This window comes from Nanorana parkeri, unplaced genomic scaffold, assembly GCF_000935625.1.
Source record: "Nanorana parkeri isolate BGI_ZX_2015 unplaced genomic scaffold, ASM93562v1 scaffold431, whole genome shotgun sequence".
NCBI classification, from domain to species: Eukaryota; Metazoa; Chordata; class Amphibia; order Anura; family Dicroglossidae; genus Nanorana; species Nanorana parkeri.
This window is the reverse complement of record NW_017306699.1, coordinates 233,609-258,434: the sequence shown is the minus strand read 5'-3', so window position 1 is coordinate 258,434 and position 24,826 is coordinate 233,609. Positions and strand designations below refer to the sequence as shown.

General features: G+C 42.3%; 1 protein-coding gene across 1 annotated transcript in view; it reads left to right on the top strand.

Annotated features, from left to right (window-relative positions):
- CUL4B (cullin 4B) overlaps positions 1–22,744 on the top strand; it is a 43,387-nt gene extending 20,643 nt beyond the window's left edge. Inside the window, exons 10-21 of the mRNA XM_018560085.1 lie at positions 1,529–1,596; positions 1,847–1,965; positions 5,617–5,809; positions 6,103–6,207; positions 10,735–10,845; positions 13,807–13,892; positions 13,974–14,081; positions 16,080–16,193; positions 17,890–17,995; positions 18,094–18,266; positions 19,408–19,560; positions 21,006–22,744. Coding sequence (XP_018415587.1) covers positions 1,529–1,596; positions 1,847–1,965; positions 5,617–5,809; positions 6,103–6,207; positions 10,735–10,845; positions 13,807–13,892; positions 13,974–14,081; positions 16,080–16,193; positions 17,890–17,995; positions 18,094–18,266; positions 19,408–19,560; positions 21,006–21,101 — 1,432 coding nt within the window. The 3' untranslated portion in view covers positions 21,102–22,744. The remainder of the gene's footprint in view (positions 1–1,528; positions 1,597–1,846; positions 1,966–5,616; positions 5,810–6,102; positions 6,208–10,734; positions 10,846–13,806; positions 13,893–13,973; positions 14,082–16,079; positions 16,194–17,889; positions 17,996–18,093; positions 18,267–19,407; positions 19,561–21,005) is intronic.
- Positions 22,745–24,826: the final 2,082 nt, after the last annotated feature.

Below are 24,826 nucleotides of genomic sequence, written 5' to 3'. Positions count from 1 at the left end.
GCAGAGCCAGCTGTACCTCCCCCGTTCGTTCCTCCAGTCAGCGCTGGAGGATCGGATGGGGGGGGATCCCTGCAGGGAGCCGTGACTGACAGTCACGGCTCTCTGCAGGGATAGGGTAGAGAAGCGAGCGACGGTATGCATTCGCTCACTTCTCGATCTATTGAGTCGACGTGTGACAGTTTAATTGTCACACGTCGGCTCGAACTATGAGCCTGAGTGAAAATCACTCACCTCATGGTTCTCCTTTTTTAAAGTTTGAAATTTGGCGAGCGGCCCCCATGGGAGAAAAAATGTTGTCGAGTGGCCCTCGAGGGAATTGAGTTTGAGACCCCTGCCCTGGACAGTGTATTTGTGTGTAAATGCTGGTGTAGGCTCAGATAGTAGATCAGATTGAAAGGATTACCACTGTTCCTTTACCAATAAGTCCGATATGTCTCCATCTTACGGACCTTCCGACCGCGGTCTATAAACGATCGCTGATACCTATATTATTTAACTCCGCAAAGACCCTGATACCACTACATTGGAATAAAACGACTATCCCAACTATGAGAGAATGGTATAATAGAGTGGAATATTATAGACTGATGGAGGAACTGATGTACATTCAGAGGGATACTAAAAAATATGAATCAATATGTCAACTGTGGAACAATTTTATACGATCATCTTTAAACCTACAGGATAGAATAGCTACATGTTAATGTCATCTAGTAATTAACTGAAAAGGCAGTGGGTGAACAATTGGCACATAATGCCATATTAGGATAGAATAGGAAGACCTAGATGCCAAGGCACTTTCAAGGGACCAATGATAGGACAGCCGGAAGCCCCCCCCCTACATCCCTCCCTTTTTCCTTTTGTTCTCTTCTGTTTCTTTTCTCTTGTTTTAATATTTTTGTTATTTTGTAAGGTTTGGTGTTTGTTTTTGAGGTAACTTGTCATCTATAAAGTATGTGAACAAATAGCCTTATTCATTATGTATGAAATGAATGAAAGGGTATGGAAATGATTAAGGGTTGACTTTTAGCCATACCTTGATGTACAATATTGTAGGTTAAATTTTATATGTCAAAACTAATAAAAATTGAATATTTAAACAAATAAAAATAAATAAATGCTGTTGTTTAGTGATCATGTTGCACAGAATCACAGGCAAGGGGGCAGCTGTTTACAGCTCGCTTTCCAATCTGACCACGGTGTCGGACTGAGTTTCCTGTAGACAACATTTAGAATTTCTAGGATTCAGGCCTAATAAAAAGTTGATTAAAAAAAATGAAGAAAGCCTGCAATGCGAGTCATGAAAATGTACACACATTTACATCATCACTGCACCTATACATTACCACAATAAATGCTAATCACTTACAAAGGCGGAAATGGACTTTAAGTTAGCAGGTTCTGAAAAAAACAGGGGTTGCCATATTTGCCTTTTTCCTAAAACTGCTCATTACCTGGATGTGTCTGGGTTCAGTACTTTATGGTTATTCTTTATGTATTCTAACCTATTTCTCATGTCCTGTTTTAGAAAACCATTAATTGCCACTGTTGAAAAGCAGCTTCTTGGAGAACATCTAACAACTACTCTGCAGAAAGGTATGATGTTTTATAGAATTATTAATCCTGTAGACTACATCTTATTACATTGGCACTGTATTGTACTATCCACTTGATTTGAGTGACTTATTGTTATTTCATCTAATATTGCCCAAGAGTCAAATTCACCCTTGCCTTATTTTAATTGACCCTAAATATTTAGCTTCTAGTTTTTGGGGAGTTTTATTTTTAGAGCGTACAGCTTGAATTGTATCATTTTTAAATTTGTGCTGTGTTGGTCCATAAACAGGTTTAAATCATCTCTTGGATGAAAACAGAATACAGGACCTCTCCCTGCTATACCAGCTGTTTAGTAGAGTCCGAGGTGGTGTGCAAGTCCTTCTTCAGCACTGGATTGAGTACATCAAGGTAGATATTTTGTATTAAACATTTTTACATAATTCAATCCCATTTCTTTCTCGTCCATTGAGGGAAATAAAGTTCAAAACTTTTGGGCTTATACTGCTGCCTACAGGAAGATTGAACACCTGCAAACAAAGAGTAGGCCAACCCAGGATAACCCCTCCCACTAACTGCATGCCTCTTTTCCTCAGAGGATGGAAGTCTTTTTTACAGCTTTGCTATGTCTCACTGAAGACTCATTTAGTTACTTAGCATGTCGGGCCAAGCACAGAGACCTAGCTAAATTACTTTGCTTGCTGGGTCCATTATTCCCCACCCCCACCAGTTTTGCTGTGCAAGGGTTTCACACTGTGGGACTGAGCACTGATGTCGTCTGCTTGTTAGAATGTCATGCTACATATGCTTCACGCATTCTTTTCATCCATACAACGTTGAGGATGCATTTTCCTGCTGCTTGAAAAAAGATACTAGAAACTTCGGTCTTCGATTTGTTCCTGCTGCCTGCCCACAGTGACTTTGGCCACCTCTGGCCAGCCGACCCTCGCCTGCTACCAGCTGCCTGGGTTTTACAAGTACCTGAAGATGTTCCTCTTACACTAAGCCTATATGTTGCCTTACTACTATGTGCTCTCAACATGGGGTGGGTAGTTATGTTATAACAGGTGCCCCCAGCTCACATTCTAATACTGTTTTTGGGGCTGTCTGCAGCATGTCTTCTGACAGTGCCAACGTCTGCAGCCTATCTTTTGCTCTTAGTCTATTTGGTCCTCTGAGTGCTCCTTGGCTCCATCAGCGTAGGTGTGTCCTTTCCCATCTTGGCTGAGGTTTTCACCATGCAAGATTTTGGAGCCAAATGACCCATTTACTTTGCTGACTGACGCTCCTGCGTCCTGTGCTGCAGATTCTATGGCGCATTTGCCCACGTCTTTAATGCCTTCAAACCCATTTTTTCTCAGATTCTGTGTGATTCTTCGTTTCTCCAGTCCTTGAAGGATGAGCTTGCCTCTGAGGAGTTGCAGTCTACTGCACTTACGTAAATGAACAAAGACCATTATGACACTAATGCAATGTGCACCACTCTGAAACTAGAGATCAGCCTGCTTTTTCTAACTGCTGTTTCCAGCCTTTTAAAAATCCTAAGGATGCAAGTACTTTCCCTTTGCTCCCGCATTGGCAGTTGTTTCTCTGTAGAGATTGGAATCACGTCAAGACTTGCTCCCCTTCCACCTGCAAGACCTGATACTCAGTCTGCCAAATCCTCAGCAATGCTTTTTTCTGCACGAAGGTACGCCACACAGTGGAGGTACATGTGTTAAACTTTGTGGATGCTTGGACAATGTGCATGTCAGACGCCTGAATACAGGAGGTGGTATCCCATGACTTCAAACTGAAGTTTCTCTCTCTGCCTCCTCCTTTCTTTCTTACCTCAAACCTTCATGTGTCACTGCACAAATTATCAGCTCTCTATCGAGCCCTCTTTATTTTTCTAGATCAAGGTGTTTTTAGATCGTAAGCCCTCAGCGGCAGGGCCCTCCTTACCATCTTGTCTTGATTTGTATTGTGATTGTAATGTCTTCCCTATATTGTAAAGCGCTGTGCAAACTGTTGGCGCTATATAAATCCTGTATAATAATAATAATTGCACAGTTCCTGTGGCAGAACAGTTCCACTGTTCCGAAGCTCAAAAGGGGCATTCGTCCCATTTCCCCTCCCGCTTCCTACGGGCTCCGTGCCGAATCAAGACGCCCCGAACGACGCATTTATGCGCCTTCCAGACCACCGAGGGTGCCAGGGATTCGGAGGAGTTCTCGTTCTAGCTCGGAGCGTATCCCTGGGTCCTGCAATAAAGACTCATTTAGACGCCACGAGGGACTCTTGGGGACAGAGGGGAGGAGGTCTAGCGCTATGTGAACTGGGGCGTGATCAGACAACAGAATGTCACCAATCGACGCGTCGACGACCAATGATAAGTCCTTGTGGCGGAGAAAGAAATAGTCGAGGCGCGAATACGTGTTGTGGGCAGAGGAATAAAATGTGAAGTCTTTGACTTGTGGATGCAGGGTGTGCCAGACGTCAGTCAGTCTGAGGAGGTGTAGCTCTGATTTAAGTCTCCGTAAGCGGGAATAGGGGAGGTGGGAAGCTGTTCTAGATACGTCCAGTAGGGGATCAAGCGCAAAGTTTAAGTCACCCAACATCATGACCCAGCTTCTTACCCGACTGGAGACTTGCCGCCGAAGAGCGGGTCAGCGCCATCTTGGACGGGGACGAGGCTGTAGGTGTCGAGGGCCGGCGGGCGAAAAAATCGTACAGCTATGTGGGACGTAGGTCTCCGTGAGTGCCGTGGATCTTCTGTTCCTTGCGCATGTAGTAAGTTTCGATGAAAAGTCAGCTTAAAACGTGGGTCCGGCTCGGTTACTGCAGAGCTCTCCCAATACGCGTCCTCACGGCTCCATGTCCAGGCCACGCCCCTGAATGTCTTCATTTGAGTCCAGAAGTTCCGCATGGAATTTACCATATCGGTTATTGTCTCCATTCACCAGAGATACTTTCTGGCTTCTTTAGTCCAGGAGCTGTCTGACACTCCACTTTTGCATAAGAGACCTAGATTTAAAAGTATTCTTTCAAGGCAGGCCAATTTCCTTAGTTTAATTCCAGACCTCTTCAATGCAACATTCTCTCTATCAGGTTGTCCCTGTCCTGGTGGCTCAGGAATCAGACTCTGGATTCAGGGAAGTCTGCCCCTTTTTTTTGGAGGGTCCTTACAACCGATTTCAGGCTGGAAAGCAGTCCTGAGCACCTTGTTTGCGCAGGGGACTTGGTCGGGAGAGGGGTCTCTTCTCCCAATCAACATCCTGAAACTTCAGGCAGTTGGGCTGTCTCCTATAGCATTGGACCACGCTGCGTGTAGGATCATCCAATGGGGATCTTGTCCTGTTCATGTTCCCAACTTTTCCACCGTGTGTGTAGACAGTTGACAGGCAGACTTTCCCAGGTATCGGCCTGTGGGATTGGTCCCTACATCTGGAGGTGTTCCAGGACCTTGGCCACAGGTGGGTGATACGTGATGTGGATCTCCAAGTTCAACAACAAACTGGACAGGTTTTCTCCAGCTATAGGTCATCAAGCAGTTATGAGAAACACTGATCTATGCCTTTCGTTCCCTGAAACGTCTTCCTTGTCTACATCACAGGATAGAGCTGGAAGGCATTCCAGTGATCCTCAGTTTTCCAGACTCTTTGAGACAGTTGTGGTGTGCCAACATGATAAGACTCCTAGCAGACGCTCCGTGAGCTCTGCCGGATTGTCAGATCCCAGTCCTTTGTGTTTATGATCGTGATCTCGATACTGATTGTTAAAAACAGGCATGCTTCTATTGGTAGGGGTTATCATTGGCTGGCTTACAGTATTTGTTTGTCAGTGTCCAATTGTCCTGAAGGTTTCAGACTTAATGTGTTCCTCAGTATACTCAAAGAAAAGAATTTAATTGCGAGTACAAAAATACTGTTATGGCTTATACCAATCGAGTTGTTGACGCCACTTATACCAGTATTTGTCACATTTTAGCAGCGGTGTAGACACCCGTTGTTATGCCAGCATTGTCACATTTTAATAGCTTTTTAACATAGATTTAAGTAAAATTTAATAATCTTTTTTCAGGCTTTTGGCAGCACGATTGTGATTAATCCAGAAAAGGATAGGACTATGGTACAAGAATTGCTTGACTTCAAAGACAAAGTTGACCATGTGATAGATATTTGTTTCATGAAAAATGAGAAGTTTGTCAATGCCATGAAAGAAGCTTTTGAAACCTTCATTAATAAGCGACCAAACAAACCAGCTGAGCTTATAGGTAATGATATTCAATATTGTATCTTGGCAGATAATTTAAATGGTTGTCATGGTAACTCAGTTTACTTCTGAACTCCCACACATAAATGTAATACTTTGTACCCTGCCTCTTAGATGTGTTTATAGCCTGAAACGGACATTACTTGTTACACATGTAATCTGATTAAATAAATACAAACACACTGATCAGGCAAGTGTTAATGGTGCACATATTTGTAAGGCTTATGACATCTAGTGTACATTGTCACACTGGCTAATCTTATTCTTCTAATGTAGTTTTTATTAAATTTACAGCAAAGTATGTGGATTCAAAACTTCGAACTGGAAACAAAGAAGCTACAGATGAAGAGCTTGAAAAAATGTTGGATAAAATCATGATTATATTTAGGTTCATCTATGGTAGGTTAATGAATGTGGGAACCTGCACTTATTGTGTGTTCTTGCTAATGCAATTTATGTGTCCCTATGTTAAGGATCATATCCTAGAATTTGTTCAATTGAAAAAAAATACACTGCAAGTGTATTAGTTTGCTAATAACTGTTCACAATAGTTTTTTTGCTTTTTTCTCCCTGTTTGTGCCTAAGGGAATAATTGTGGCATACATGTCACCCAAACCCTGTACAATTATTGCATTAGCCTTTTCCTTAGAATTGTACATGAGGCAAAACTAATGTCAGCTGGTGCCTAGAAAACAAAGCGTATCGGACCAGAAATACCCTAGAAGTCATGGCTTTTACCCTGACCATAGAGGATGGGTGTGCTGTTATAGGAAAAACAGTCTTGATTACTGGAGTGGTGGCTGGGAGAGGGGCACTGACGTGATGTTGACTAAGTTTTGTATGGTAACCTCAGTATCTGCTTTAATTGCATTGATATCATCTTTGATTACAAAACCTTATTTTACTTTTCTTAGAATAGTCTCTGTACCAATGAGTGTTCCTCTATTCCCCTCCTGTCCTGTTATACTATGTTTGCTTTTACTTTAGTGCCTTGGTCACTTTGTGTCTTCTATTTTTAATGGCAATATTGAAACTTCCCATTTTCTATAGAGGATTCTACCACCATTTTGTTGACTCTTGATCCTTTCTTCTATGAAGTATAAAGGTTATTTTATTAGTATTTTGTGAAATCTTAGAACCCCTATCTGGTTTTTACTGCCGTTTGTGATCCAGTTGGGGCATTTCACCTTTTTGTCCTGATGAGCATTAACATCAGGACTAAAAGAAATGTATTTCTTGTCTATTGAGGGAAATGGGATGCCTTTCACCTTTTGGGTTATACTGCTGCCTACTGTAGGATTAAACACTAACATAAAACAGTAGGTATTCAAGATAACCACCTCCCACTACCAGCATGCTTTAGTTTTTTGCTAGTGTCCTTGGAAGATGGAAGTCTTTTCCTCAGCTGTGCTGTGTGGAAGACTAACCTATTTGATTCCATTCCTCTTTTTTTAGTCAAGACTTTTCTGTACATTGCTGCTAGAGCTTTGATTTACAGCTTGCTGGTCATCCTCAGCCTGCATTTTGAAGTGCTGCACTCCTGTTCCTACTGAACTGGACATTACAAGACAGTCCTACTGTAATGGGTGCCCTCAACTCAGTTTATTAGCGGTTTCGGGGCTGCTTGCTGAAGTGCCTGCCGATGCCCTCTGCTCATAGTCTATTCCATCGTCATAGTCCTCTTTAGCTCCCTCAGGTGTGTCTGGTTCCTCTGCCCTTTCAGCAGAGTTTTTAACTACATTAACGCAAGATTTTATGGCCCAAATCACCCTGAGGTCAAGTGCACTCCCAAGCCTTCTACCACAGATTATCTGTTTTTCCCCACATCCCTGGTGGTTTGTATGCCCTCAGCCACGGAGTGTCTAATTCTAAATCACTTCAGTATTTGCCTGATGAATTTGACCCCGACGACTATCGGTCCACTGCCATTACTCTAAGGCTGGGTTCACACCTGGGCGTACGGAATATGCGTGACAAATGCACGTTTCCTAGGGCTATGGGGCTGTATCCTAATGGATACGTGCGGCAAATACGCCCCAAAGAAGCTCCTGTACTTCTTTGGGCGTAGGGCTTTTTTACCGCGGTCCTACACACTGTAAAACGCCTAGGTGGGAACCATGCCCATAGGCAATTATTGGTTTTCACATGTTGAGTGTTTTACAGCGCGTAGGAACGTGCTATAAAACGACCAGGTGTGAATCAGGCCTTAAGTTAAAGACTCTTTCTGCTCTTATCAATGCAGTGCGCACCACACTGTTGCTACTGTTGCTCCTGTCAGTGAAACAGAAAAAAAAAAAAAAAAAGTTACCAAATGGGTAAAAACGTACATGTGTCTCTGCCGCTCACTCCCGTCTGATGCTCTGAAGATTCTCAAGCCTCTGTTCTTTCTAGTGCACCCTGCTCTTTACACTATTCTAGCTTTTGACTTGGCTGTGCCAAACCACGGGTGACGCGTCAAAATCCTTTTAAAAGAGATCTTACCACTGCTGAGGTTGATCCCTTGGTTATTTAATGCAGGGAGCAAATGGCTGTAGCCAGTGCAGCCATCAGAAATGTTGGGGCCCCTTACACGGCTTTAGGCCAGGCCCCCTCCTGCATCGCTGGACGCAGGGCTTAGTGACGCGCTGGACGCAGGGCTTAGTGACGCGCTGGACGCAGGGCTTAGTGACGCGCTGGACGCAGGGCTTAGTGACGCGCTGGACGCAGGGCTTAGTGACGCGCTGGACGCAGGGCTTAGTGACGCGCTGGACACAGGACCCACCTGAGAGTGACCCTGCACAGCCCACTGAGACTGTCTATGGTGGGCTCTGAAGGGGTCTCAGGTGGGCTGGTCAGGGCTGCATCCCTCCCCCCTTTCCTTCCTTTCTAGCTCCTCTTACATGCACACATGGCCTCGTCTGCCGCCGGACTGGCCAGAAGTGACGTCACTAACGTGACGTCACTTCTGGCCAGTCCGACATCAGACGAGCAGCGTCGCTGATGGGGCCCTAGCTTGTCTCAAAGCCACTGGAGTGGCAATGCTGGGGACCTGCGCTGCTAGGGCCGGGCCTCCGCCTCCTCGTCCTTCACCGGTGGCCGATAGTCATGTAAGGGACCCGGTCGGGCCCCCCAGGCTGCCCTGGCCCCTTACATGAGTATCGGCCGTACACCCCTGATAGCTGCCCTGGCTGTAGCTTTAAACTTCAGTTGAAATGATTAGCTTCCTGGCTTATCTCTCGCATGAGTCTCTTGTGTTGGACACTTTCTTTAATCTGCTGCATTGCATAAGTCATGTCTGCTACACATGGCATTCAAGAGAGGTGGTGTCTTCAGACCTACTCTTGATACAATTATCAAAGAGCTTACTGGTGGCAAGACGGGTGTGGACATTTTTGAAAAAACTACTTGTCCAAGGGCTAAAGCGGGGGCCGAATCTACTTGTCCTTCATAACAATCTACTTGTCCCAATACAAAAAAAAAAATAGTTTTAATTAAAACTAGGGATGCACCAATACCGGTTTTTGTGTGTAGAGTACGAGTACCGATATTTTGCTTATCAGTGCTTCCGTTTGCATGGAGCAGGCTTCCCGGGCAATCGGGAAGCCGGGCAGCAGGTAATGAGATGCTACCCGGCTTCCTGACTGCCAGGGAAGCCGACTCCATGTTGTTCGGCCGGCTTCATTGTGAATGGCTGGGAAGCCGGTTTCCCGGCCAATTGGCATCGAGCCAGCTTCCTGGCCAATCCGGAAACCGGGCGGCGAGTAATGACCTGATTGGACAGGAAGCCGTCTCGATGCTGATTGGCTGGGAAGCTGGCTTCCCAGCCAATCAGCAAGGAGCTGTCTTCCTGGCCAATCAGGAAACTGGGAGGCGGGTCATTAGTCGCTGCCCCGATTCCTGATTGCATGGGAAGCTAGCTCCATGTTCCCCTACGGCACTGCCGGTCAGAGGAAATCTTCTCTGACCAGAGGTTCCGGTATTGGAGAAGGTATCGAGCATTTGGGCGAGTACAAGTACTTGCCCAAATACTCTATCTGTGCATCCCTAATCAAAACTGTAGTGGTCTGTGCTAAATAGGTCCCCAGACCACGCTGACCAATGAGTGCTTGCAATTTGCGAGCGAAATTCAAAATGCATAGGGCAGGACTGCGCTGGACAGTACCGGGTAAGGACTGTTTGCCGAAAGGTAAGTATAGCTGGGGGGTTTTGGGAGAGACGGGGGCCAGATTTGATCGGGTAATTCCATTTTCTCATATTACCTGGGAAAGTGAACTTGCCCTTTAATGCACATTGTGCGTGTGGGAGGGTTCTGCTGCCTCGCTACCACAATATGGCACAGTGAAATGGCGGCAGCACTCAACACACGCACAAGGTTCTATGCGTGCGTTTATTTGCATGCAGAGGTCGGAGGCAGCATGCTGAGACAGGTGGCGCTGTGATTACTACTCGCCCGGCACCCGAAACTGCATGTCCCGGGCGATAGGCATTCAACACCCCTGCAAGAGCATCCCATCTTCCTCAAAAGTCTAACAGTTTAAGAAGTTTTCTCTCTCGCTTTATCAGAGGAATTGGGGAGGGAGACGAGTGCGGAAAGGAAACAAGTTATCGGCGAGACTGCGGTGGAAATGGGGAGCACGTTTTTTTATTCTTTCCGAGCACTTATGGTATTCACGCCTAGCCAAGAATAATGTCCCATTCGCCCATGCAGTGGCACAGCAATGGATTGCAGCAGGACTGCGCTGGATGTGCTGAACCTGTAAGTATGGCGTTTTAAGATAACCCAGTTAATAAGGTCAAATGACATTCACATAACAAAGTATTACTCTGGAAAATGAAATTCTAGAGTTTATCTTAAGTCCTTTATATTGTAAGCTGGAATTATTTAAATGCATGCAACATAATGGAATATGACATTTTATTTACAGGAATATGATCTTTCATTTACAGGAAAGGATGTCTTTGAGGCCTTCTACAAAAAAGACCTAGCCAAACGACTCTTGGTTGGAAAAAGTGCTTCTGTGGATGCTGAGAAATCAATGCTCTCTAAACTTAAGCATGGTAAGAACACTGAGGGAAATGTATCAAAACTGGAGCAGACAAAATCTGGAGCCGTTGCCCATGGTAACCAAACGGCGTCTATCTTTCATTTTCCAAGCTTAACTGAATAGGAGCAACCGATCCAGATTCTGTGTGCCCCAGTTTTGATAAATTCTCTATCCCCTCTTCGTATTATTCAGCGTTTTGGGATTGGCCGTGCACCAAAGTCCCTTTTTTCTTTATTAGAAGTTGATGTTTTCGAAATGGTCTTCTATATTTAGGTATGCACATGAGCTAGAGAGACCTCTTCAACAACTTAAAGAGGAACTCCAGGAATTGTAAAATGTTATCCTTGCAGTGGGGCTACCCCCCAAACTGCAAGGGTTACCTGTTTGTTTTTCTGTAGGGGCAGAATAAAGAAGATATACTCGCTTGATCCTCTGTCCTGTTGTGGTCAGCACTCATCTCTCTCCCCCTCTGCTCTGGTCATGAACTGTCCCTAAGCGTCTTCACATCTAATGCACTTGCATTACGCATGATGACGTCCTGGGTCCCTAGTCCACCAAAACCTGGGGGAGAAGAGGTTGCAGAATCTCGTCTAGCAGCCAGGCAGGGTTGAGGATCAGGTGAGTATATCATCTTTATTTTAGCCCCTAGACCAAAATGAGCAGTTAATCCTTGCAGTGTGGAGGTAGCCCCTCTGCAAGGGTTAATTTTTACAATTCCAAGAGTCTTTAATTGTCTCAACAGGAATAGACTCAAATGTTTTGGTACACAACAAAAATATTGTAGTACATATTCATTTGGTAACGGGCATATCTGGTTCTCCACAACCTCAATGAGTTCTGGCAAACATTGATAAAATCAGTCATAAACATTGCACATTTTCTGTCAAATGTAGCGAACAATTCTTTAACCCAAACATATCCTGCAAAGTTTATTACAATGGTTCTTTGAAAAATAGAAATGGAAGCCATTCTTTGGGAATAACAAACTATACCGGAATGCTTCATTAAAATCAGGAAACCTCGGAGTAAACTTGAACTTACTTCAAGACTCAATGTAGATACCAGCTGCACACCATACAGTCTTGTGAGCAGTAGTGGGTGAGATAGTGCCATGCAAAGCCTCAGGTATTGAAAGATAAGTCACCAGCACTCAGCAATTCAAAGTGCAAATTTAGTTTTTTTCTCTTGCAAATACATCACATAGGTCAATAAATGAACATTTCAGGGCTGTGCAGGGCCCTGAAGCCAACGCAGTGACCATCTAAGAGTCTTGTTTAAATAAAGCCTGATATAACTCGTCACGTACAGTGTACGTGGCCAGTCATATAGGCACAAAGTGACAAGACGTACACTGTACGTCTCCCGTCACGAAGGGGTTAAAGTACAACTGAAGGCAGTATGACCCAATCCAATTACTATGTGATGCAGAAAACTCAAAGTAAAAAAGAAATTCCTTTACCTTTCCTGACCCGTTTCCTTGCATAGTTCACATGCTCCCCTCCTAGACACTACAGCTCACAGTTGGGGCAGCTGGGTGTTTTGGGGTGGGGGGACACAGCCCCAGCGCCCCAGGTTTCTAAGAACATTGGGAGCGGTCCTGGCTTGTGTCACACCCAGCTCCTGGCAACCAGTGACATCAGTGTGCTAGGTGGGAAGCCAGACAGAACTGCTCACAGCACACTCCGGCATCCACCACCGCCCTACACATTTATTTTTATGGGAGGACAAAGTTTGACTTTAAAGGAGAACTATGAGGTGAGTGATTATTTTTTTCCACTCATCCTCCTAGTTAGAGCCAACCTGTGACAAAGAATCTGTCACAGGTCAGCTCTATTGATCGGGAAGTGAGCATAAACATGCACCGATCCGCTCACTTCCTGATGGTCACCTCTCCCTGCAGGGATTCCTCCCTCCCCTCTCTGATCCTCCAACGCTGTCACTCACTGCTGGGTGGATCTCGACAGTATTGTTGGGATCTGTCCCGGTTGTGGCGCGCTCAGTATATTGCGGGCATTGGCTCGCTATACACTGAGCTTTGGGTCACGGGAGGATGTTAGTATATGTCCTCCTGTGACCCTAAAGAGAACTATATGGAAAAAACTTACCCCATAGTTCTCTTTTAAGTCTGCTGTACTTACCTACCCTCCAGCAATGCGATCGTCTTGCCCACTTTCAATATTTTTTTGTTTTTTTTTATGTGCATGTTGTACAAGGGTTGGGGTTGTTAGTGTCTTTGACCATCTTAACTGGCTGACCCTGGATATCCTAACTCCCTGTGCATGCAAAATAAAGTGAATTCATCCTGGCACCAAAGTTTGCCGGGAATGCACACTCAGCAGCACTTGCATGGCTCCGCGTACATTCAAAACAAACATTACTGATAGAGAGAAGAGGAGCTTTTATACATATAGAGTCTCTTCTGCAATTAAACCCTACCTGCCAGCATTGTTTCATTGTTGGGCTGTAGCTCCACTTTAGGTCTGGTCTTGTCATACCAATACCGTATTTTTGTAAAAAGGTTTTTCACTTTGAATCAATTTAAAAGGTGTAGAAAAGATGTCGTTTACAGAGTTCTGGGGTTCAAAGTTTAAAAACGCTCACAGCATACTGAGGTGTTTTGCATGTTTAACCTGGTGGCTCAACATGTGCCAGTTCTGGTGATCCAAAATTGGCTATATAAATGTATGGTGAAAGTATGTTTACTCCATAATTTTGGCGCACACTTCATGTTTGTGAATTGCCCTCTCATTCTGTTTATATTTCTGTTGGGAAGATGGAGCTGGTGAGTTTCTGTTCATAAAAAAAACTGGTTAGGGTTTATGGGACTTGACCTATGCTATCCAGTTGCGTTTTAGTTGTCTTGTACATGCTCTAACATTTTTGCAAAATATCAGCCGCCTAATATTTGGCTGTTCATGTAGGTAAATGCATTAATGGCAGAAATATTATTGTAGCAATTTGTATTTTTGTCTAGAATGTGGAGCGGCCTTTACCAGCAAGCTTGAGGGGATGTTCAAAGACATGGAACTGTCTAAAGACATTATGGTTCATTTTAAACAGGTACACAGCCAATGAAAATGTGAATTGATATAGTTTTACGTGCTTTGACAAATTAATTCTGATGGTGGTTATTTCTTCCAGTACATGCAGAATCAGAATGTTCCTGGTAACATTGAATTAACTGTGAATATCCTTACAATGGGTTACTGGCCAACATATGTGCCTATGGAAGTTCACCTGCCTGCTGAGGTAATGTTTTGGATGTATTTGTTACACTAAAGGACGCTAAACTCCAGGAGTTAAGTCCTAATAATGTGTTCTAAGTACCCCAACTATTACCAAAAATGTAACTTTTATGTATCACTCCGCTGCAGTTTCTTAAATGGAGGATGGCTATTTTTGTTCCCCATGTCCCTGTGTGTGTTGTAAAAGTAGACACCACTCCAAGCTCACTCCCATGATAGACTACAATCTCAATACATTGTAGTCCATCACAGGAGCAAGCTTGGAGCGGTATCTACTTTACAACACACACAGGGACATGGAGAACAAAAGTAGCCCCCCTCCAGAAGGAAGGACAGTGTCAGCACCATTTCAGAGATGATTTGAGGATCTACAGCTGAGTGATACACAAATAAGATACATTTTTGTTTTTAGGTAAGGTACTTCAATGCATTTTTAATATTTAACTCCTGAGTGTAGCGTTACTTTTTGAGTTTGCACTCAAGATTTAGTTTTAAGTTGGGTGTTTCCCAGTATTGTTGTATCCTATTTACTTAAAGCTTCCTTTATCCATATGGTTCTGTATCTGCTTGAGATCAATAAAATCTAAATCATTGATGCTGCAATTATTATATATCTGGATGTAGACATGCAAGCCCTTTATATAGTGCTGTGAACAAAATAATTTTGCTGCCCATCTGTTGCCTTAATTTTGGAGAAATTGGAACACTCTGAGGGGAATTTTTTTTGCCAAAGTTCTAAAGACGTTCGTAGTGGAATTTATCAAAACTGGGGCAGATAATCTGGAGCAGTTGCCCATGGCAACCAATCGGCTGCTCTATTTCATTTTCAAATCTTAACTAAACACACTGAGAAGCTGACTGGTTGTCCTGGGCAACTGCTCCAGATTGTCTGCTCCAGTTTTGATAAATTCCCCTCAGAATGTTTTCAGAGCTTTGTCCAAAATCTAATAAAGCGTACTTTTTTCTTTTTAGACCATTTGGTGTGTCTGTGTTCTGGATTGACTTAACTAAAAAAGTAATAATTTTTTATGACCGAATACACTGAGTGGCCAGATTATTATGACCACCTGACGTTTGTAGGCTAATTAGCTATAATTTCGTGCTGAAGTTGCTAGAGGGCCAGACCATTATAAATAGGGAAGCAGGTTGTTTACCACGACAGTAGAAGTGATTTTTTTTTTCTGAAGATACGGGTAAACAACGCGATTTAACAGCCTTTTAACGTGGGATAATTGTTGGCGCTCGGGGCCATGGAGCGAGTAATCGCAAAAGAGCCAAATTCATTAAATGTTCAAGAGCAGCCGTTGTTAAAGTGTTTAAAGACTGGACTGTCAGACGAAAATCTGGGTCTGAACATGCGAATTGTGGCCGTCAGCGACTAGTCAATGTTAGGGCAGAACAGAGAGTGGCAAGACTGGTACAAGACAACAGAAGGGCAACAGTGCAGTGTCAGATTCCTCGCATCACCTTTCAACATCTCGTGGAGTCACGAGGCGGCCCAACAAAGGCATCTCGTGGAGTCATCTCGTGGCTCAACGAAGTACTGATGGGGTGGTCATAATAATCTGGCCACTCCAGTGTACTCTCTTATATTCATGGTTCCTTCGAATATGACTAGTTATGGATAATGGAACTATACTGACAATAAAATTCCTTGTCAGTCTATAGAACATATTTCAAAATGCTTATAAATGAACAAGGTGCACACTTCCAGAACTACAGTTAGTCAGCCACTCGACATACTGAATCCATGGAAGAACACCATTGTTACCCTGGTATAAAAACACATACCCTCTCCTCTGCATAACATAGGGGAGGTCTTCTGTAGTCCTTTAGTAGTATATTTCTTGATGACACAGTGCACAGGACAAACCTTTTACAGTGGTATATTTAACCAACTAAAATGGAGCAAATGAGAGCGGTTCATTTTTAGGTATATACGTATATTTTAACAATCGTATTCTCCTCTACATACTGTTTTTTTTTTTTTTTCTTTGTCTAGATGGTGAAACTTCAGGAGATATTCAAGACCTTTTATCTTGGAAAGCACAGTGGCAGGAAGCTACAGTGGCAGTCAACTCTGGGACAATGTGTCTTAAAGGCAGAGTTTAATGAGGTAAGATGGGACAGTCCATTTGTTGCTGTTCTCTCTCTTCACGCCTGTGTGCTCAGCACATTTTCCTCACAGAAGGTCTAAAGTTTTCTACTCTTGCTTTCAGCTAACTTTTTTTTCTCAATGTAACAACAGTTGTGGCAATCAGTCGCACACTTGCCTTTTGAGATTTGATATTTACATCATGGAGGTGGTTTTTAAGGAACATTCTCCACCCACTTCAAGAAACGCACAGCTTACCTGGAAATTGAGGAGATAAGATAAAAAAAAAAAGGAAAAAGTTCAGTGTTTAAAGTATATGTATTTCCAACACTTTTTTGGGGATATAGTGAGGAACTGGTAAAATCTAAGTTTTGTTGCTGCCTGTACCCCAGCTGAAGAGATTCACCCCTCTGTATTGGTCATTTTTGTAGTACAGAAAGTGATAGGAAAGCCAACATTTTAAAGGTGTTGCAGTAACATTAGGGGAGGGGAAACTTTCAAATCGCGACACCTGTTCTGGTGTCAACGAATTGCCCAAGAGTCCTTAAGGTGCCCATACACCTTACGATTATCGGACGATAATCGTATGCAATGGACTTTTCGTACGACTATCGTAACGTGTGAATAGAGTGCCCGACCGATAGTACTGTACAATCGTACGACTTTTGACGGTCAAGCATGTTTTGAAAACTTTGGCCGATCGCACGATGTTCGCATGGTTGGTGGCGTTTACGTCCATCAAAAGTCGTACGATTAACACTGCGCATGCGCAAACGAAAATAATTGCGGTCAATTAACTATTAATTATTAAGTCAATGAATTATTAGGTTCTAATTGCCAATGAGCTGAGGGACTTTGCATTTGCAAAGGTAGAACTATCAGCTGGGCAGCGCTGAGAGCTGGAACACTGCAGTAGAAACATGAATGGACAGATAAAGGGATACAGATACAGGAGGAGCTGGTCATGGGGCGTATCGGAATGAGGAAGCCTGCATAGCAATAGAGCGTACATTGCTCTTTTACATTGTTCCTGTTCTCAATGCTGAGCTGACGAGAGGACATGGATTGTCAAGGTAAAACCATCAGCAGGGCTCAGCATAGAAACACTGTTATGGAGCAATGCAAGGATTGACGGGGGGGGCACAGGACATAGCAGAGCCGGTCTGGGAAGAGCGCTGGTACTCTGCATCCTGCTATCAGCCAGCCAGCTGATGTCAGCAATGCCTGACGCAGAACTTGAGGGGACCAGTTGCTCAGCCCACAGAAACCAGGCTGGAGTGACTGTTCACTCCAAAAGGAAGTGCAGGCACCAGGGCACTTAGGAGGCTGTTTTCACATGATTATTAACAGCTTTTGCTGAATTAAGCCAGTTGTTTATTGGACTTGAACAAGTCATTAGACCAGTAACTGACCCCCTTATTAGACAGCCCAGTACAAGGTTTTTTATCAGACTAACAGGGCTGCAAAATGAGCTGCTCTACTTGGTGGTCTTTAGATGACCCACGGTGCTCTGGGAGCTTTTCTCATTGATTTAATGTTTATGTTCAGAACAAAGATTACGTATAGAAGTTGTGCCTTTACAAGACCAATTTCCTGGCTTGTTTAATTTCACATACTCCATATTCTGTCTGGGCTGCATGTGCTTTTCTATGCTAACTGCAAAAATAGGATGTATGAATGTAGTATTGCATTATGGACTGCTTTTTTATACTTGTAGGGTAAAAAGGAGCTGCAGGTTTCACTCTTCCAAACACTTGTATTGCTTATGTTCAATGAGGGAGAAGAATTTAGCTTTGAAGAAATTAGACAAGCAACTGGCATTGGTAACGTATGCTGATGTAGATTTTTTTTTCCCTGCAGTTTTTATGTTAATCATGCTTTGTTTTTGTGTGTACTTATTTATTGTGCATTATTTTCTTAGAGGATAGCGAATTAAGAAGAACGCTCCAGTCATTGGCTTGTGGAAGAGCCAGGGTCCTAGCTAAGAATCCGAAGAGTAAAGATGTAGATGATGGCGACAAGTTTACTTTTAATGACGACTTCAGGCATCAGCTCTTCAGAATAAGGATCAATCAGATTCAGATGAAGGAAACGGTATATTGAAGATTTCATAGTAAAATGTGTATTCTGTAATTAAAGAGGAACTCCAGGAACCCTGGCATTGGGGTTACCCCCACAATTCAAGGGTCCAATGCTCGTTTTGGTCTAGGGGCTCAAATATTAAAGATATACTAACCTGATCCTCTGTCCCACCTGGCTGCTGGACCAGTCTCCACAGCTTCTTAAGCGCTGACCATTGCAGGACTGAGGATCAGGCATTTAACCCTATCAGTACGGGGGTAGCCCCACTGCAAGAGTCACCTTTTTACGGTTCCTGAAATTTCCTTTTTAAAGTGAACAATTGAGGAATACAGGCTCTATTACACAGTTCTTATCTTGCACTGCAGAGCAATCTTATTAGTTCCTATGCTGTGGAGCTAAGGAGAACAGGAGGAATTTAGTAGATTAACAGAGAGTTGGGCAGGACTGACACCGATTCTTATGAATTCAGGCCACAAAAAAGTCATGTGATATCTTTCCACAAGAGAAAAATGGTGTATCTTTTAGCGCATGTTTGCAAGTTCAACAAGTTTGCAACAGGTATTTTCTGTACTTGTAGGGTCTTTAAATGGATAAAACATGGGGAAATGTGCAATGATTGAAAGGATCAACTGCATGTTTTTGATTTTTATTTTCTGACTGGGCGTACGTTTTAAACACAATTACCTAAAGACAATTCATGTAGTTTGTAGGTGCTGAAGACTGTTATTTTAGATAACCCAATTCTAAAAAATCTACATAAAAACAGAATGCAATGATTTGCAAATCTCATAAATCCATATTTTATTCAGAGTGCGGATGCTTAACTGGCCTGCCAGTCCAGACCTTTCACCAATTGAAACAAAAAATGACGACAAAGACGCCTCAAGACTGTTGAGTAGTTAGTATCCTATATCAGGCAAAAATGGGACAACATTCCTCCAGCAACTGCCAAAACTCCAGCAACTGGTCTCCTCAGCTACCAGACGTTTACAGAGTGTTAAAAGAAGAGGGGATGCTACACTGTGTTAAACATGGCAATGTCCCAACTTTTCAGTTTCAAAATTACCTTTTTTTAAAAAAAATCTTAAAATGGTCAATTTTCTCAGTTTAAACATGCCTGCTCAGGCTGATTGGTATTTTTTTCACTTTTTAGGTGGAAGAACAAGCCAGCACTACAGAGCGAGTATTTCAAGACAGGCAATACCAAATTGATGCAGCCATTGTTAGAATAATGAAGATGAGGAAGACACTTAGCCACAATCTGTTGGTGTCGGAGGTGTACAACCAGCTTAAATTTCCAGTAAAGGTGAGTAATTGTAACAAAAGGAACCATACTGTAGCTGTGGGCCCTGTAAAATGTATTTTTTGTGACCCCATTAGGGAGATTCACTCTCACTTCTGAAGACCCGTGGAAGAGAAATGAGGATGGGCTTTAGTGGGACAAAAGGGCACTGACTGCTATAAAAATGTCAGAGGCCCTAAACCTTTTTCCTCTCTTCTAAGAAAGTGTTTTGGGTTTTATTTGGTCTTTCTCCATTGGATAGCTTTTCTATCCCTTCCTGACCCCCTGTCACCTCTGTGATTCCTCCATTTTGGACATGGATAATCAAACATGATACTTTGCTTTTCTCCCCTCCCCACTCTGTCCAAATAAAAAGGTTTTTGCTAGTTTGCAGTGTTTTTAAAGCTCCATTGCCAAAGTACCCCAAACAGGTGATGTTCTATGGAGTACACATCATAATTTATAGGTCCCTTAATGTATTTGCAATTTTATGGGTATTCTGAAAACACATTCTGGGTGCACTGAAGTTAAAACACTTCTCTAAGAAGACACATAGGTGCAGAGAAATGAGACTGCAGTGCCAACCCAAGCCATAGTGCTTTCCATAGTAGCTCGAAGCAATTGCCTTTTTGAGCACTGGTGATCATATTTGTTTTTGAAAGTGTATTTCCACTTTTGCAGTTAAACTTGAGAGATTCTCTGTGTTCCCATTCACACAGCTTATCGAAAAATCTAGGTTTTTCTGAGCACCGCCGCAGTGATCCGTCCTTTTTATAGAAAGAATTGGGACTGAAATTTGAGGATTGTGTTTCTCTCGTTAACTTCATTAACATACAATGTAAGGATTGTAGTCCTTTAACCCTTTGTTAGGACAGGTAGTGTTCAAATCTACTTTACAAATTATAATGAACAAACCCCCTCCTAACATTACAAAGATAGAAGAGCAAGTAGAAATATTAACCCTTAGGAAGCCCCCCAAAAAACCCTAACTCAAGTAAATGCAATTTAAACTGCAAACCACATATCTTTTAGCTTATGCTCTGTGAATGGGAACATGTAACAAATATACATCAAATAGAGAGGAACACTTGCCTTAACCTAAGGTCCTGCAGGTCCCTTCTTGTATGAAGAATGGTCCCTGGAAGCAGCTCTTAGTTTAGTTTTGCTGGCGCTCTTAGCAACCTCATCGCGTATAAGGCAGGAACAGTGGCCACTGCAGGTCCTACATTGTTTGTGATGTTGAGAGTCCACCCACATTCTAGCTCTCCCCCTTGACAAAATGAACATTATATTCAGCACATACAGCAAACATGTTTCCTTTTTGAGTTCAACTCCCAACTGGATGAGATTTAACCGGACCGCTTTAAATCGCATTGTATCCCAAATGTTTTAACATGCAGTCGGCAAAATATTAAGCCTTAGGTTAATAAGAATCTAACATGTATTTTTCTTTTTTTTTTTGCCTCCAGCCTGCAGATCTGAAGAAAAGAATAGAATCTCTAATAGACAGGGACTACATGGAAAGAGACAAAGAGAATCCAAACCAGTACAATTACGTTGCCTAAAAAACCCTTTGTCTCAATGGGCATCTAGTGGATAATAAAATTTAGCCTGTTGATCCCGAGAAATTACCTTTGTACAACATCGATAACTGAATTGAAGTATAGGTGAAGAGGAAATTATGAGAAGGTTCTTTCAACAATTTGGAATGCCCATTTAAAGAGTACAATTTACATTTATCAAGAATGCTGTTGAACTCTTTGTTTTGCATGTTATTCACAATGATGTGCGCAGCAAGCTGCCAGAGTAAAATTTGAGCTCTGGTCGGTCCATCTGTCCGACAGACGGAAGATGATTACATGGTCACCTGACCCCTGTTCCTGCCTCTGATATGACTGTAAAAGATGCGGAATCGGCATACTATCCTTTGCGCTTAAAAGCTGCATGCAACCTAGCCAGCTAAACATGTGAAAAAAAAGCTCCATGATGCCCAGTGTCTCAAGCCATCTAATTAAACCTAACCTGGACAGTTGGTGCTTTTGTCTCTTTCAAAACAGAGACATTGTACACAATCCATTGAAAGATGTATTCATTGTGAGCTTTGATCGCTAGCTCCTGTTGTAAACTTGAGGGTATGTTACCTATAGAAATGCAACTGATATTTAAGGTGTGGACTAAGCTGGGGGAGTAACATGGGGGATAGCCACCATAACCTTTTATGGCCATTCATCTTAACACTATAAGCAACACTTGCTTGTACAGTATACATTTTGTTCTCGTTTTGTTTTGGCACATTTTTAAGCAGTTACCTTGTTCTGAATTTCTGACAAACGTATGTCATTTTTTCACACGACTTCCTGCACATGCTTCTTGCCATTGCAGAGGCTTTTCTTAGCCGCTAGTTGGCTGGATTTCTAGTGATATTTTGAGCAAATTGTGACCCAGACAAAATCACTTACGAGTTCTGTACATGTTGTGCCTTTATATTAAAGATTAGTAGAATCTATGCTCCAGACAGATGGCTTCACCTTCCCTATAACGGAAGGTTTAATTGGGTAAAAAATAGTTTGCTTTTATAAATGTAATATTCCACTTGAAGTGGTAGTTCCACGATAATCTAGGCTCTGCTACTTAGACTCATCATTTTTATGTTCCAGCCCTTTGTTCTTAACCTAATATAGATTGCTCCTTATTTTGTGTCGGGAGTAAACTCAGCCTTGTACAGGATTACCAGTTTTGCCTTTTTGTTTTATGTTGTCAATTAAACTATTCCGTCTTAAAGGTTGACAGACTGATTCTTTTGGACACGTTTTGGTCATCTTTGGAAATTCAGCTTTTCTTGCTGTATGCCTTACCTATTGGTGAGACATTCTGGCTGGCATAGTATGCTATGGAATGTAGGGCAGCATCATGTGTTTAATGCCTGTAACCTTTCTGCAACTGTGGATTGTTAATTCTCATTTTCAACAGTTGTGCAGCCTCCTGACAAGTTTCACCAAAGTGAGGTTTTTTTTTTTTGCCGGTCATGTGATAGTGGCTGATGGGCACTTAGAGGTTAGGTATTTGTCTGAGCACACCAAGAGTCTATCCAGGAGGTCATTTTATATGTTCACTTTGTCCTGTGTTGGAATGACTCTTTGGTTGGGAGTCATCTGCTACAAATGTGCTCACTTTCTGTATTTAAGAACATACTTTCTGTTGTCGGCTAGTCTGTGTAAGTGTCTCATAAACCTGGGAGTACTTTGCTTGAGTAGGTTTATGATAAAGGGTATAGAAACATTTTTGCTTTCTTGCGGCCTGTGGTCTATTTTTGATGAGTTATGTTCACAATGTAGGGAAATAATGCTCAGCTGGGCAGGCAGATGTGTCCCATGAACCCCATGTGCCCCGAAATATAAAAGAAGGAACAAGGCTATTTGAGTTATGTTGAATTTTCCCTAAGTGAACTACCAGCATGTTTTATGTAGAGTTCAAACCTAATTTATATGAAGAGCTGGTTTACATTTTCCTAGTGGTGAACAGAAGTTGACATGAAAGCATCTTGGAAGCATATTAAGCACCTGGGTTTAAATGACCTTGTTAGAAGCCAATAACAGTGGACATCATCTTCATCATTATCAATGCTTAATCACCTTCACTTTTTCCCTCCAGACTTAAATGTTTGTAGACTAATTTTGTACAGACTGAGTTCTTGAAATGGAGCTGTGAGGGTAAAGTAGCCCCCTTTTTTTCCCTTTTACTTTTATGGGGTGTTTTTAACTCCATTAATTCTTATAGAAGCAATATAAATAAAGTATTGTATATTTGACTGCATCTGCTGTCCATATCAATACTGAAAGCATTTTATAATGACCTAGTGAGATGCAAACTGTTAAGCTGGCTTCATCTTGGGTTTACATTGGAGCTTGTGGTGTACAACATGCAGTTTTTGGAAGTTATGGATAGACATTTGTTTTTAATAGTAAAATTCCTACCGTACTGCTTTTAGTTTTAGTTTTTTTTTTCTTTTCTTAGAGAACTTTGCCTATTTTTATTTTGGGTGTCATTATGAATTTTTTTCCTTAAGTGCCAAAATGCAGAAAATTAGAAACTTACATTTTTTTTATTTTAATTGTGGCCAAACGTTGTTGGTTTTCCCATTTTGCTCACATTTTATTTGTAATACTTTTTATGTCCTGCAGCCTAAAACATGACACTCGGTGACGACAGATTTGAGTGTTTCTGCATATTTTTGTTTTTATTGAAGCATATCTAAATTGATATTTGAAAAATCTCCAGCCATAATTTTTTTATTTTTCCATTTGGATGAAGAGATGAAGGAACCAGTTGCCTGCCGGTCATTTTGTAGATCTCTTGGTTCATGGTTGGAAGGTTCCTTCACACCTGACACTGCTGTTACAGGCCGAGATTGACTTTTCAATTCTGTGTCACCTGTTGAAAGTGTTTACAAACCCAAAGAGTGCATATCTTCAATTTTATCTACTTTAATGTAATAGTGCACGCTATTTTGGTTGGTAGTTGTTAAACCGTGGTAATTACTTGGTGATCCTGCCAGTTTATTCTGCCTCTATTGGCTTCCTGTGATAGGGTAACACAATTCTCTCTACAGGCTACTTTTGCAGCTCTTGTATTGTCACCCTTGTTTTCACTCCACCTTGGGAGCTACAGGCAGCAGTGCCGAAGCATAGCGTGCAAGTTCGCTTTCCTGTTGCCAACCCAGGGCCACATCCTCTGAACTGCACACTAGTGTTTCACAGGCATGCAGCAGATCTGGGTGGGGGGGGGGGGTATTTCTGTCTCTGCAGCAATGTTAAAGGAGTTTATATGTTGCTGGCATCACACCAGCACTAACCCTTCAGACACCGAGAGAGAAAACAGTCATCTGACAACTAAAAAATAAAAAAATCGGACATTTTTAAGTAGTTCAAGATGATTTTTCAAAGCGATGCATACATTGTGCTAATAGTTTGTCGGAGCAATTCTACTTTACTTTATATTCCTGTGTTTAGACCACTAGACCAGAGGCATTCAACCTTTATGATGATGTGACCCTAAATGAAAGTGTGCTTTATTTTTCTGGAACCTCAAGACAGAGTGGTCTGCATAAGTAGTGGGGTTTGGGGTCTAACCTCCAGTTGTACAAAATATCTTTTCTTTGAAAAATGTTACTAGGAAAAATTGATCTACAGAGCCGGATTTGTTTTTATTTTGGTCAGAAGAAGCATAGCATCTTTGACATGTCTGCTTTTTCATGTTAAGGAAATTCAGTGATTTGTATGTAATTGTGCAT